Here is a 14,199-nt window from a genome sequence, read left to right on the forward strand (position 1 = left end):
GAGAGGCTGGCAAGGTTACCTATGGCTTGGGGCAGGGTAGCAGCCCATTCCGGAAGAACCGACAAAGAGGGGGCCGCAGGGGCGGAATGGGCGGGCCTGGGGTTGAGGCACTGCGCGCAGAAAAAGGTAGACTGGCCGCATGGGAACTTCCTATTACACATGGAACAGTCATAATGAGTGGAAATGGCGGCAGGGGGAGTGGGGTCCCGACCAGAGGAAGACATTTCACTTTTTCATTTTTTTTTCAATGTTGATTTCTCCTGTAACTGCTGCAAGCAGCGTTTTGGTGTCCGCTTACAGAGCGGAATGGAGGCGGAACGGAGCCAAACTGATGGATTCTGAACGGATCCTTATCCATTCAGAATGCATTTGGGATGAAAGGATCCGTTCGGGGCCGCTTGTGAGAGCCCTCAAACGGATCTCACAAGCGGAACCCCAAACGCAAGTGTGAAAGTAGCCTTAGCCTTGTAACATCCCCAAAATATAAAATATCATTCCCAAAATGATCCAAACATGAAGTAGACATATGGTGAATGTAAAGTAATAACTATTTTTGGAGGTATTACTATGTATTATAGAAGTAGAGAAATTTAAACTTGGAAATTTGCTATTTAAAAAAAAAAAAATGGTAATTTTTATTTTTTTTTATAAATAAAAATGAATTTTTTCGACTTCATTTTACCAGTTTCATGAAGTACAATATGTGACGAAAAAAAACTCTCTCAGAATGGCCTGGATAAGTCAAAGCGTTTTAAAGTTATCACCACTTAAAGGGACACTGGTCAGATTTGCAAAAAATGGCCTGGTCCTTAAGGTGAAATAAGGCTGTGTCCTAAAGCAGTTAATAATATAAAAAAATATATATATTACTTATCCATTTAACAATAAATTTGCCTTGAAACATTCTACTGAACACACAAAACAAAATTTTATTATAAATATGGTTTATTTGTGCTACAGGATAAAATTCTGATTTTAAAGACCACTCTTTCTTTATATGAACAGTAAAATAGCCCTCCCCAGGGTGTGTGTGGGGGGGGGGGGGGACTAACAGACTCTGGACACACTGCAAATAAGACCTACATTTGTCACATTGGTATACATTTTCTTTTAACTGTACAGAAATGCGTAGGCTGCTTTCCTATACAGAGGGGTGCCAACGAAAGACGCAATGTGCAGAAAGTCTTAAAGGGCATCTGTCAGCAGATTTGTACCTATGAAACTGGCTGACCTGTTACATGTGCACTTGGCATCTGAAGGCATCTGTGTTGCTCCCAGGCAGATATGAAGTTCTAATATATGCAAATGAGCCTCTGGGGGTGTTACTGCTATACCTAGAGGCTCTGCTCTCTCTGCAACTGCAGTGCCCTCTGCACTTTGACAGGGCCAGGGGTGAAAACATGATCATGTCTGCCTAGCCCTGTCACTGAAAGTGCAGAGGGTGCGGTAGTTGCAGTGAGAGCAGAGCCTAGAGGCTCATCTGCATATATTAAAGCATTATTTCTCAGCAATGCAGGCACATATGAATATGGGACCAACACAGATGCCTTCAGCTGCCAAGTGCACAAGCAACAGCTCAGCCAGTTTCATAGGTACAAATCTGCTGACAGATGCTCTTTAAGACCAAATCATCAAATGTTCATCTTAAGGCCTCTTGCACGTGAAAGTGCCGTGTTTTGCGGTCTGCAAATTGCGGATCCGCAAAACACGGATGCCGCCCGTGTGCTTTCCACAATTTGCGGAACGGAACAGACGGCCCATTATAGAAATGCCTATTCTTGTCCGCAAAACGGACAAGAATAGGACATGATCTATAATTTTTGCGGGGCCACGGAACGGAGCAACGGTCTTTTGCTGCCCTATTGAAGTGAATTGGTCCGCACCTGAGCCACAAAAAATGTGGCTAGGATGCGGAACCAAACCATGGCCATGTGCAAGAGGCCCAAGTTAGTTTTATGCAGCCCAGATTTACGTAAAACGTTTAAAAATGCAATTTTAGAAATCCAATTAGCGTTTCAATACTGGTATAGAAGACTGAAAGTCTTTATGAATTCATACCAGCTTAAAAGGATTAGAAAAACATGGAGGTCTTCTTCCAAGAACAGTGCCACTCCACCTCTATAGAGGCTGAATTGCAACACCAGACACAGCCCATGGACAGGTGTGAAAGAAAGCAGCCAGGTTTTTATAAATCTGTACAACCCCTTTAATGTATTCAAGCAACTAAAACTTTTGTCGGATATATAGTTTAGTTGCAAGTAGAATAAAAAAAAAAAAAAAAAAAATCACAATTGCCATGTTGCCACTGTAGTTTATAGCCATTGTGGGAAGACTATGAAAATGTACCTGGCACAAAAAAGTCAGCTGCTCTGCTTATTCACTGAATTGTAAATATTACCCCTTTAAAACTTAACCTTTACTGATTCTGTTAAAATTATGTTAAAAATAATAAAAAACCCACACTTCATAGTGCTACTTTGGAGTTTTTGTGGGTGGGAGCATTTTTGACTTCACCCACTTCCATACTTGGGCAGGGTGAGCATAGATTATAGGGATAACTCCCCTACTGCCTAAAAGCGGAATTATCGGATCTTCTCCCTTAGACGTAAGGCAACCAAGCTTTATATTGATTCACCAACAAGGAGAGATCCTGGTACGGCACTGGCCCCACTTTGCAAGACCTCTCTGCATTAATCAGTCACCCTGTGGTCAACAGTACCGTGAGTAGCCACATGGTGGCAATGTTATGATGTCTAATAGGCTCTAAGGAGATAAAAATCACTCATTTATATATTTTTATAATTCTTATCATTTAGAGGTGGGAATTTTAACAGAATCAGTAAAGGTTAAGTTTTAAAGGGGTAATATTTAAAATTCAGTGATTTATGGTTTTTTGGCCCCCAGAGACATATTATAATTTAGTTTTTCATCAGTGAATTTTGCTCTGTAATATTCACAAGCTTTACAAGTGCTAGATCTGTACAGAACAAAGTTCCTGCTCGGTATGAAGGGTCCAAACTGCATCCCTAGGACACACATAAAACAAATGGGAAAATCTGATCAGTCCATTCCATGTAACCAGTTCTAAAGATGGAGGGAGCCAATGACTGATACCCTTCAGCTCATGTCTGTACAGAAAATAAAAGGCTTTTATGTGACCTGAGCCAGAATTAAATGCGCCGGAATAAAGCATTTGTAGAGTACCAATTGCACCGCTTACTATATGATTTTTCTTCCACCAAATCACAGTTCCAAAAGGATGTTGTAAAAAAAAAAAAAAAAAAAAAAAAAAAAAAAAGCGCTATATTAAATTCATAGGGTTCCTAGAACTTCAGCACCCAAGCAAGTTCTACATTTTCAAGTAATCATTTCACAGAACGCAGCTTCACAGGCATCTGTTTACCCAGCAGTGGATAAAATAGGAAGGATCTGGAATTGTACTGTAACAGTAGTGTCCTCTTACAGTAAATCCATTTTAGAAACATTGTGAAGAATCTTGCACACGGTTCAGTCAATTATATTTTCAGCATCACTCCAAAAGATCCTAGAAAAAGAGAAGAGAAAATTCCCCAACATGATCAATGTAATAACACAAAAAAAAAAAAGATTAATCTGTTCATGTGCACAAATTAATAGACGAGATTAATAGAGAAGTTTGTCCCTAAGGCTGGGTTCACACTTGAGCGTTTTACAGCGCGTATGAACGCGCTGAAAAACGCCCTACGCTCAAACAAGTTCTTTGGGGCGTTTTGACGCGCGTTTGTGGCCATAGGACACTGCAGTCAATCACACAAACGCGCGTCAAACGCGCGTTTACTATTGCAAAAAACGTGCATAAAAACGCGCGACAAAAACGCGCGTTAAACGCGCATATCAAATACGCTCAGGTCTGAACCCAGCCTTAAAGGGGTTGTACATTTTTTTAAATTGTTTACTACTGATGACCTGTCCTCAGGATAGGTCATCAATACCAGATCAGCAGGGGGCTGACACCCAGCAGCCCTGCTAGGCTGCTGTTTGAAGAGAAGGCAGTGCTTGAACTGTTTACCTGCTCTGTTCACTTGAGCAGACTGATCTGTCCTATACAAGTATGGAGTCCCGATTCACTTCTAATTACACTGCTCGCCGCTGCAACTGTTGCGGCGGGCAGGTAAACAGAGCAGAGAAGGCAGCCTCACATCTGCCACTAGCACTTTCAGGACAAAACCACTTTATCACAGTAAGGCCTCCTGCACACGACCGTTCTGTTTTTTGCAGAACGGAACAGGCAGCCCATTGTAGAAATGCCTATTCTTGTCCGCAAAACGGACAAGAATAGGACATGTTATATTTTATTTGCGGGGCTACGTAGCGGGAGAAACGGATGCGGACAGCACACGGAGTGCTGTCCGCATCTTTTGCGGCCCCATTGAAGTGAAGGAGTTCGCACTGTGGTGATGGACCATGTGATTGGAGCATGTGATCTGACGTCACCAAAGGTCCTTTAGCCCACAGCTCATCATTAAAGTAGTAAAGAAGAGACCGGGAACTACGCGAAGAGGAGAAGGTGAGTTAATTTTTTTATTTTTTTTAACCCTCAATTAATCACCTACTAAGCATTCTGTATTCAGAATGCTATTATTTTCCCTTATAACCATGTTATAAGGGAAAATAATACAGTGAATAGACTGTCACCTAGCAACCATGCGTGAAAATCGCACCGCATCCGCACTTGCTTGCGGATGCTTGCGATTTTCACGCAACCCCATTCACTTCTATGGGGCCTGCGTTGCGTGAAAAACGCAGAATATAGAGCATGCTGCGATTTTCACGCAACGCACAAGTGATGCGTGAAAATCACCGCTCATGTGAACAGCCCCATAGAAATGAATGGGTCGGTATTCAGTGTGGGTGCAATGCGTTCACCTCATGCATCGCATCCGCGTGGAATACTCGCCCGTGTGAAAGGGGCCTTAAAGGATAACTGTCGTATTTTGTTTTTGGGAGTATTGGATTGTGGTGATTAACATCACCTTGGTTACCCTATTTCAACTTTTCACTGTGTATTCAATTACCCCTTAATTCCACATTTTTGTACCCTGTACTGCCTACTTTCACCTGTGCTTAAAATAGGGTTGCTAGGCATGGTCCGTCTATCTGTTGAAGGATGGAGGACGCAGAAGCAGGCTGCGTGCAAGGTCACATTACTGACAGCCAGGGACTGTAAGTAAATGATTAAAGCCAGGTCCTCCCCAGCAGCTGATAACAGTGCCTGGGCTGTGTGCACTTCTCCCTGTCCCTGCGCTTGGCAGACGCTCCCTCACTCAGCAGAGCTGGAGAATGCAGAGTGGAAGCAGCGCACAACAGGGAAGGGAGATCTGCCATCTGCTCAGTGTATAAATGAAAGCAACATGTGGTAAGAGGACCCCTTTGTGCTGCAGGAGATTAACCCTTTAGGGGGGAGGGCTCTGGTTACTGACACTTTTGGGGGCTATTGTTACTGTCTAGTGAGGGCAGGCGGGATTAGCCTCAGGGTGAGGTCAGTGGAGGCCATCTTAAATGAATAGTGAAATTGCAGTTTTATGCAGACTGGTTGCTAAGGGCTGAATCTTATTAAATATGGGGTAAGTCTAATAGTAACTGATTCTGGAATATCATGTTATTAGTAACTACATATATGAAAATTGAAATTAGGGTCTAAATGTGACAGTTATCCTTTAAGCCTCCTCAGCAAGGGTGAGCACATTTAAATCAATTACCGGCATCCTCATTGGCCACAGAGGATTCCAGTAACAAGCGCTTCTGGGTTTTTGACACTTTAGATGCTGGCATCTAAAGGCTTTAATTACCACGATCGCTGCATTTTTGCCCATCTCTCCAGCACCGTACATGTGCGCCGCTGGTAGTGATACGGTTAAAGAGGCTCTGTCACCATATAGTCTGGTAGGGTTGATATAGCAGAGTAAACAGATACCCTTTTTTTTTTGTAGGCGCCAGTGAAGAAATGTACACTTTTAATTTTATGCAAATGAGCCATTGAAGCACCAAGAGGCAGACTTATACGGTTTGCGCACCCCTCCAGAGACGCCTCTGGTGCTCAATACAGACGCTTCCGTTGCTTCAAAACACGCCTAGTGCTGAGTTCTTGCGGCTGCGCACTCATTGGCACTACATCTTCTGCTGCTTGCCAAGAAGTGAAGATGGAAGTGAAGATGTTCAGTGTGCACGCGTCGTTGACGTCACTACACCTGGAAGTGGAGGCACCATCAGACTCCTCTGCAGTCGCCTTCATTACCAGGTGTAGTGACGTCAATGTCGCGTGCGTGCTAAACATCTTCACTTCTCGCAGCAGAAGACATGGTGCACAAGTGCCATGAAAAATGCCCCAGTGCTAGAAATCAGGCGCAAGAAATCAGTGCTAGATGTGAAGTCGAGCGCTGTCAATCTAAAGGGGGGGTTTGTTTTAAGCAATGGAGGTATCTGTATTGAGCACCAGGGACGTCGCTGGAGGGTTACTCATACTCAAATGCATAAGCCCACCTCTTAGTGCTCCAATGGCTCATTTGCTAAAAATAAAAGTGTAAATTTCTCTACAATGCTGGGACCTACTCAAAAAAAAAAAAAAAAAAAAAAGTATCGTTTTACTCAGCTACATCAACCCTACCAGGCTATATGCCTGGCTTAATAGGGTTGATCCTGGTGACAGAGTCTCTAAGTACCAAACTAGGCTGCCTCATTAAGGGGTTAGGGAACAGGAGACTGTTCTCCCTCTACACTGACACCAGCAGAGGGCAGCAATAATAATGAAATTCTTATAACTGCTTCTTTTTACCTCATCAGAGTCATCGTGGTAACCACTTCTCCTGCCCGATTCCACAATATTAGTATCCAAATGCTCATCACCTTGGGTATCCACATGCTGCCTCAAAACAGAGTATCTGTGCACAAGGAACCTGTGGAAAAATAGGACATCAGGCTTTATTTCCCCATAATCTATAACCAGAAAGAAAAATACATTATTGCCCACTAAACTAGTGGAACTAATCCCTTAAAAGAGAAAGTCTGTCCATTTAGTGTTTTTTTTTTTTAAATCTTATAAGGCTCAAATATTCTGTGCCAAATAAGTTTAGGACTTAGATATTAAGGCTACTTTTACACTAGCGTTTTGGCTTTGCGTTTGCGAGATCCATTCAGGGCTCTCAAAAGTGGTCCAAAACGGATCAGTTTTGCCGTAATGCACTCAGAATGCATCAGTTTGCCTCCAGTCACCATTCCGCTCGGGAGGCGGACACCAAAACGCTGCCTGCAGCATTTTGCTGTCCGCCTGACGAAGCAGAGCCAAACAGATCTGTCCCCATTGACTTACATTGTGTGCCAGGACGGATCAGTTTTCTCTGACACAATAGAAAACAGATTTTCCCCCCATTGACTTTCAATGGTGTTCAAGACGGATCAGTCATGGCTATAAAAGACAATATAACCGGATCCGTTCATGAAGGATGCGGTTGTATTATTGTGACGGAAGCGTTTTTGCAGATCCATGACGGATCCGCAAAAAACTCTAGTGTTAAAGTAGCCTTAAAAAGATGGTTTTCTCTTAGCCCTAACCAATATAAAGAAAGGAGGGGGTACACTGAAAATATTGGAGTGTAATACTAATAGCCCAGTCCAGAGTTTGCAATAGAACAGGAGGTTTATATCAAAAAGCAGCACATCCCAAGATTATAAAATAACATTCTTTACTATAGCCACAGCAAAACAACAAAGTTTAAATACTGTATACAATAAAATATTTTAAACTTTGTTGTTTTGCTGTGGCTATTATAAAGATTGTTGATGTGCTGCTTTTTTATATAGTCCTTCTGTTCTATTGCATACTCTGTTTTCTCTTAGACCTGACAGCAACGCAATATGGGGATTTCTCATGTTGGGTACAAACTTGTCCCAAAAAAGAATGCTAGACCCTTGTGGCTAAGACCTAACAGAATGAGCTCTCAAACATTGAAGAATCATGATTTTCCACTAAAAAAGGTTCAAAAATGTATTGTTTTATCCAGTGAGATAGTGCTTGGAGGCTTGTTGGAACTTGAAAAAGAAATTAGATTCTCTTCCTGAAACCAGAAGTTTTGTCTAGATAAATACAATGACATTGGGCTAAATCCAAGCACTTCACTGTACCAGTTGCCAAGGAATAACCCATATGACTCCTGGCCACTAGTATGAATAGGAACACAGATGAATCAGATAGAAAGTCCACTGCCAAACTGACATAAGAATATTGTCTCTCATATGTCCTGAATCTATGTCATCTTGAATAATTTAAGCACCAATCTTCTCATATTACTGGTCTAAGCTAATCTTTGCTTGGGCTGCCAAAGCTTAATGACCTCTGTCCATGGACTCCTTAAAGGCTATGGACTACTTTGTGCACTAAAAATCAATAACCCCATATCTTACTGTAAGGCAGCACATAATAAAATTGCACTTGTTTATTTACTGGTATCAGCTTGGCTTCAAATGCTCTATGAGTTTTGCTGACTGCTGTCTTCTCCTGTGAGAATCTGTGGGCGTTCCTGTTGATTTCACATGCCCACCCCCACATCCTGTTACATAGCACAGCTAGCAGCCACTTACATATAGGCTGCTGGAACTACCAAGTAAAGCCTCATTCACATGTCCGTGTTCAAATCCGTGAGCAGGTGGTCAGTGATGCAATCATGAAGCTGTCCGTGAAGGATCTGTGTTGGGTCAGTGTGTCCGTTTTTTGCTGTCCGTGTTCAGATTAATACAGTGTGACGACACACATTGCTATTTACACATAGAAGTACACAGTGGGGGAGATTTATCTCAAACACTTTATTCACTCCTGTGGTCGCAATGTTTTCAGCTCATTCACAGAGTCTTTATTTCAAGCTATGAGCTAAAACGTTGCGACTAGTGTTGAGTGAACTTGTGTTTCAAGTTCGGCATACAAGGTTCAGGTTATCTAAGAATTCCGTTATGGATTACGCTACCATGGACCACAAGGGCAACTGTTTTGTGGTCCGCAAACTGGGGATCCACCAAACACGGACACTGTGATAGAAATGACTTTTCTTGTCCGTGGCTGCGGACAATAGGACATGCTGTAATTTTTTGCAGGGCCGCGTAACGGAAGTGCGGATGCAGACAGCACATGGTGTGCTGTACGCATCTTTTGCGGCCCCATTGAAAATGAATGGGTCCGCACCCCTTCTGCAAAATTGCGGAACGGATGCAGACCCATTCATGCAGACCTGTGAATGGACCCTTCGTTATGGCCCGTGGTAGCAGAATCCATAATGGAATTCTTACATAACCCAAACCTGAACCTTGTACGCCAAACTTAAAACTCAAGTTCACTCATCCGTAGTTGCGACCACAGGGGTGAATAAAATGTTTTTCTTACTCATTATTTTGTGAGAGTGCTGCCATTTTTTTATTCTTATATTGTCCTGGATTTGTTGCTGTTGGCTCGGTCTCACCACTGCCTCTTCCTCCGAACTCTGAAAGTCAGTGGAACGACCTTCATTCCATGTGGGGTCTAGGACTTCATCGTCCCCTGCATCGTCTTCCACCCAGTCTTCCTCCCTGACCTCCTTTTCGGTCTGCACACTGCAGAAAGATGCAGCAGTTGGCACCTGTGTTTCGTCATCAGAGTGCTGAGGTGGTATTCCCATGTCCTCATCAGGAAACATAAGTGGTTGTGCGTCAGTGCATTCTATGTCTTCCACCCCTTGGGAAACCCTGCCAGCATAGAAACATAGAATGTGTCGGCAGATAAGAACCATTTGGCCCATCTAGTCTGCCCTATATATCTGAATCCTATGAATAGTCCCTGGCCCTATCTTATATGAAGGATAGCCTTATGCCTATCCCATGCATGCTTAAACCCCTTCACTGTATTTGCAATTTAAAACTGTGTCCTCTTGTGGTAGTTTTTCTTCTTTTAAATATGCTCTCCTCCTTTACCGAGTTGATTCCCTTTATGTATTTAAAAGTTTCTATCATATCCCCTCTGTCTCTTCTTTCTTCCAAGCTATACATATTAAGGTCCTTTAACCTTTCCTGGTAAGTTTTATCCTGCAATCCATGTACTAGTTTAGTAGCTCTTCTCTGAACTCTCTCTAGAGTATCTAAATCCTTCTGGAGATATGGCCTCCAGTACTGCGCACAATACTCCAAGTGAGGTCTCACCAGTGTTCTGTACAGCGGCATAAGCACTTCACTCTTTCTACTGCTTATACCTCTCCCTATACATCCAAGCATTCTGCTGGCATTTCGTGCTGCTCTATTACATTGTCTTCCCACCTTTAAGTCTTCTGAAATAATTACTCCTAAATCCCTTTCCTCAGATACTGAGGTCAGGACTGTGTCAAATATTCTATATTCTGCCCTTGGGTTTTTACGCCCCAGGTGCATTATCTTGCACTTATCCACATTAAATTTCAGCTGCCAGAGTTCTGACCATTCTTCTAGTTTTCCTAAATCCTTTTATACATGTTTTGAATGTTCCTCTTCCACATGTTTTGAATGTTCTCCATTGACTACAACCCTCTGTTGTCTGTCACTCAGCCACTGCCTAATCCACTCAACAATATGGGAGTCCATGCTCAATGACTGCAGTTTATTGATAAGTCTTCTATGTGGGACAGTGTCAAAAGCCTTACTAAAATCTAGATATGCGATGTCTACTGCACCTCCACCGTCTATTATTTTAGTCACCCAGTCAATAAAATCTATAAGATTTGTTTGACATGATCTCCCTGAAGTAAACCCATGTTGTTTTTCATCTTGCAATCCATGGGATTTTAGATGTTCCACAATCCTATCCTTTAATAGGGTTTCCATTAATTTGCCTACTATTGATGTCAGACTCACTGGTCTATAGTTGCTCGATTCCTCCCTACTACCTTTCTTGTGAATGGGCACGACATTTGCCAATTTCCAATCTTCCGGGACGACTCCTGTTACTAATGATTGGTTAAATAAATCTGTTAACGGTTTTGCCAGCTCACCACTAAGCTCTTTTAATAATTTTGGGTGTATCTCATCAGGCCCCTGTGACTTATTTGTCTTCACCTTAGACAGCAAACTTAGAACATCTTCCTCTGTAAAGATACATGCATCAAACGATTTATTAGTCATCCTTTCTAGTGGAGGTCCTTCTTTTTCTTTTGTAAAAACTGAACAGAAGTATTCATTAAGGCAGTCGGCTAGCCCTTTATTCTCTTCTACATACCTTCCGTCCTTTGTTTTTAATTTAGTTATTCCTTGTTTTAATTTCCTTTTTTCATTTATATATCTGAAGAATGTCTTATCCCCTTTTTTCATAGACTGAGCTAGTTTTTCTTCTGCCTGCGCTTTAGAAGTTCTTATAACTTGCTTGGCCTCTCTCTGCCTAATCTTGTAGATTTCCTTATCTTCATTGCTCTGGGTTTTTTTATAATTACAAAATGCTAGCTTTTTATTTTTAATGATTTGGGCCACTTCTGCTGAGTACCACAGTGGTCTCTTCCTTTTTTTGCTTTTACTGACAAGTCTAATGCAATTTTCTGTTGCCTTCAATAATGCACCTTTTAAGTAGTCCCATTTCTCCTGGACTCCATGTAATCCGTTCCAGTCTGATAAGGACTCATTTATGACTAATTTCATTTTTGAAAAGTCTGTTTTTCTAAAATCTAAAACTTTTGTTTTTGTGTGGTGGGACTCTTTCACAGTTCTTATATTAAACCACACTGACTGGTGATCACTAGATCCCAAGGTTTCGCCTACAATGACATCATATACCGAATCCCCATTTGTGAATACCAAATCCAAAATGGCCTCCCTCCGGGTTGGCTCCTCAACCACTTGTTGTAGAGATAACCCCAGTAGGGAATTTAGAATATCTGTACTCCTGGTAGAACTTGCTATTTTGGTTTTCCAGTTTATATCTGGAAGATTGAAATCTCCCATAATGATAACTTCTCCTTTCATTGTCATTTTAGCTATTTCTTCAACTAGTAGATCATCTAGTTCTTTAACTTGACCAGGTGGTCTATATATCACACCTACACGAGTTACTGCATGGTTAGCAAACTGCAACGTAACCCAAACTGACTATGTTGGCCTCACCAACTTGTATTAGGTTAGATTTAATGCTATCTTTCACATACAGGGCCACTCCTCCTCCTTTCTTGCCTTCTCTGTCTCTTCTGTATAAAGAGTACCCTGGTATGGTTATGTCCCAGTCATTTCTTTCATTAAACCATGTCTCCGTAACAGCCACTAAATCTACATTCTCAGATGCCATTATTGACCCAAGTTCAATGATTTTTTTACCTAAACTGCGAGCATTTGTAGACAGGACTCTGAGCTTATCATTTCTTAACCTCTGTGCTTCTGACCTGTTCTGGCATTGTTTCGGGGGGCAATTGGACTCTTATTTTCACTCTTTTGCCCCCCCTTCCTAGTTTAAATACTCTTTCGCAAATTCTTGGAGTTGTTCACTAAGTACATTTGTTCCTTTGAGAGAAAGATGCAAACCATCTTTTTTGTACAGTTCCTTTCTATTCCAAGTAGAGCTATCATGAGAAACAAAGCCAAATCCTTGCTCTTGACACCATTTACCAAGCCATATGTTGAACTCCTTTATGCGCCTCTGCCTATCATTCTGAACATTATGCACAGGCAGAACTTCAGGAAATGAAATGGTGGATGCAAAATCCTGTACGTCATTACCAAGTGTGATAAAAGATTTTTTCACCTCTGACACTTCATTGCAAGCCAGGTCATTTGTCCCTAGATGGACAAGAACATCCACGTCCCCTTCCTGCTTTGCTTGCTTAACAATATTAATAATACGTCTTCTATCTCTTCTAGCAGTAGCCCCAGGGAGACATCTCACAAAACCATTTTCTTTAAGCTCCACACTTCTTATGATTGAATCACCCAGCAACAGCTGCTTCCTTTGAGACTTCACTTTATCTTTTTTGTTGCATACATTAGACATAGGAGTCGATGGTTTCTCACCCTCTGTGCTTGAGTCCATATCCATGTTGTCCTTACATTCTGAGAGTGCTGCAAATGAATTATGGAGAACCACCGACTGTGGGACATGTCTTCTATCCACCACTCTAAGACTTCCCGAACCTACAGTAACCCATCTGCCATTTCTGGGGGTCCTCTGTGGCAGTGGCATTGCAGCAGTCCTAGCTGGAGTTTGTTTAACAGATAATTAAAATATTTCAGATTTCAAAAATGCAATTTCCTGCGGCAGTAAGGAGAACTGTCTACAGATCTGACAGCATCCGAATCTCCAAAGAGTGGAACATGAAAAAAAATGCACAACAATTCCTGCACTGAACCAAGTCTGCCATTTTAAAGAGGAGAAAAAAAACAAAAACAAATTTGTAAATTTAAATCAAACAATCAAGCAGAGTCTTCAAACAGCATAAGAGACTGCTGCATGACTTGAGGCTCAGACAGGTTCCCCGATATGCACGGGGGTGATGTGACAGACTGATAGGCATGGGTTTTAGGCGCCACCATATTTATATATAAAAGCTACTTTTACACTAGCGTTTTGGCTTTGCGTTTGCCATTGTTATATATTTGGATTATTCCTGCAGTATATAAATCTTTTGCTAGAGGTACTTGTGCATTGGGTGTGTGTGTGTGTGTGTGTGTGTGTGTGTGTGTGTGTGTGCGTATATATATATATATATATATATACATATACACACACACACACACATATACATACACACACACATATACATATACACACACACACACATACATACATACATACATACATACACACACACATACACAGTCCTGGTCAAAAGTTTAAGACCACTTGAAAAATGGCAGAAAATCATATTTTACATTGTTGGATCTTAACAAGGTTCCAAGCAGAGCTTCAACATGCAACAAGAAGAAATGAGAGTGAGACAAAACATTTTTTGAGCATTCAATTAATTGAAAATAACGATTAAACTGAAACAGGCTGTTTTTCAGCGGATCAAAATTTTAGGACCACATGCCTTTAAAAGGCCAAATCTGTGCAAAAATTGTCATTTTCTGTAAGGTAGTCACACGTTGAACATGGTCAGGTTGTTGAACTGCATAAGCAGGGTCCATCACAGCGCGCCATCGCTGCTGAGGTGGGACGCAGTAAGACAGTCACTTGGAATTTCTTAAAATGATCCTGAGGGT

At 41.7% G+C, this 14,199-nt stretch overlaps 1 protein-coding gene across 1 annotated transcript in view; it reads right to left on the reverse strand.

The window, feature by feature from the left end:
* Positions 1 to 1,865: 1,865 nt before the first annotated feature.
* The window catches only part of SORT1 (sortilin 1), a 144,469-nt gene continuing 132,135 nt past the window's right edge, over positions 1,866 to 14,199 (reverse strand). The window contains exons 19-20 of the mRNA XM_040424071.1: positions 6,812 to 6,932; positions 1,866 to 3,544 (exon numbers count right to left, since the gene is read on the reverse strand). Of these exons, the coding sequence (XP_040280005.1) occupies positions 3,530 to 3,544; positions 6,812 to 6,932 (136 nt within the window). The 3' untranslated portion in view covers positions 1,866 to 3,529. The remainder of the gene's footprint in view (positions 3,545 to 6,811; positions 6,933 to 14,199) is intronic.

Source organism: Bufo bufo, chromosome 3, assembly GCF_905171765.1.
Source record: "Bufo bufo chromosome 3, aBufBuf1.1, whole genome shotgun sequence".
Classification (NCBI taxonomy): domain Eukaryota; kingdom Metazoa; phylum Chordata; class Amphibia; order Anura; family Bufonidae; genus Bufo; species Bufo bufo.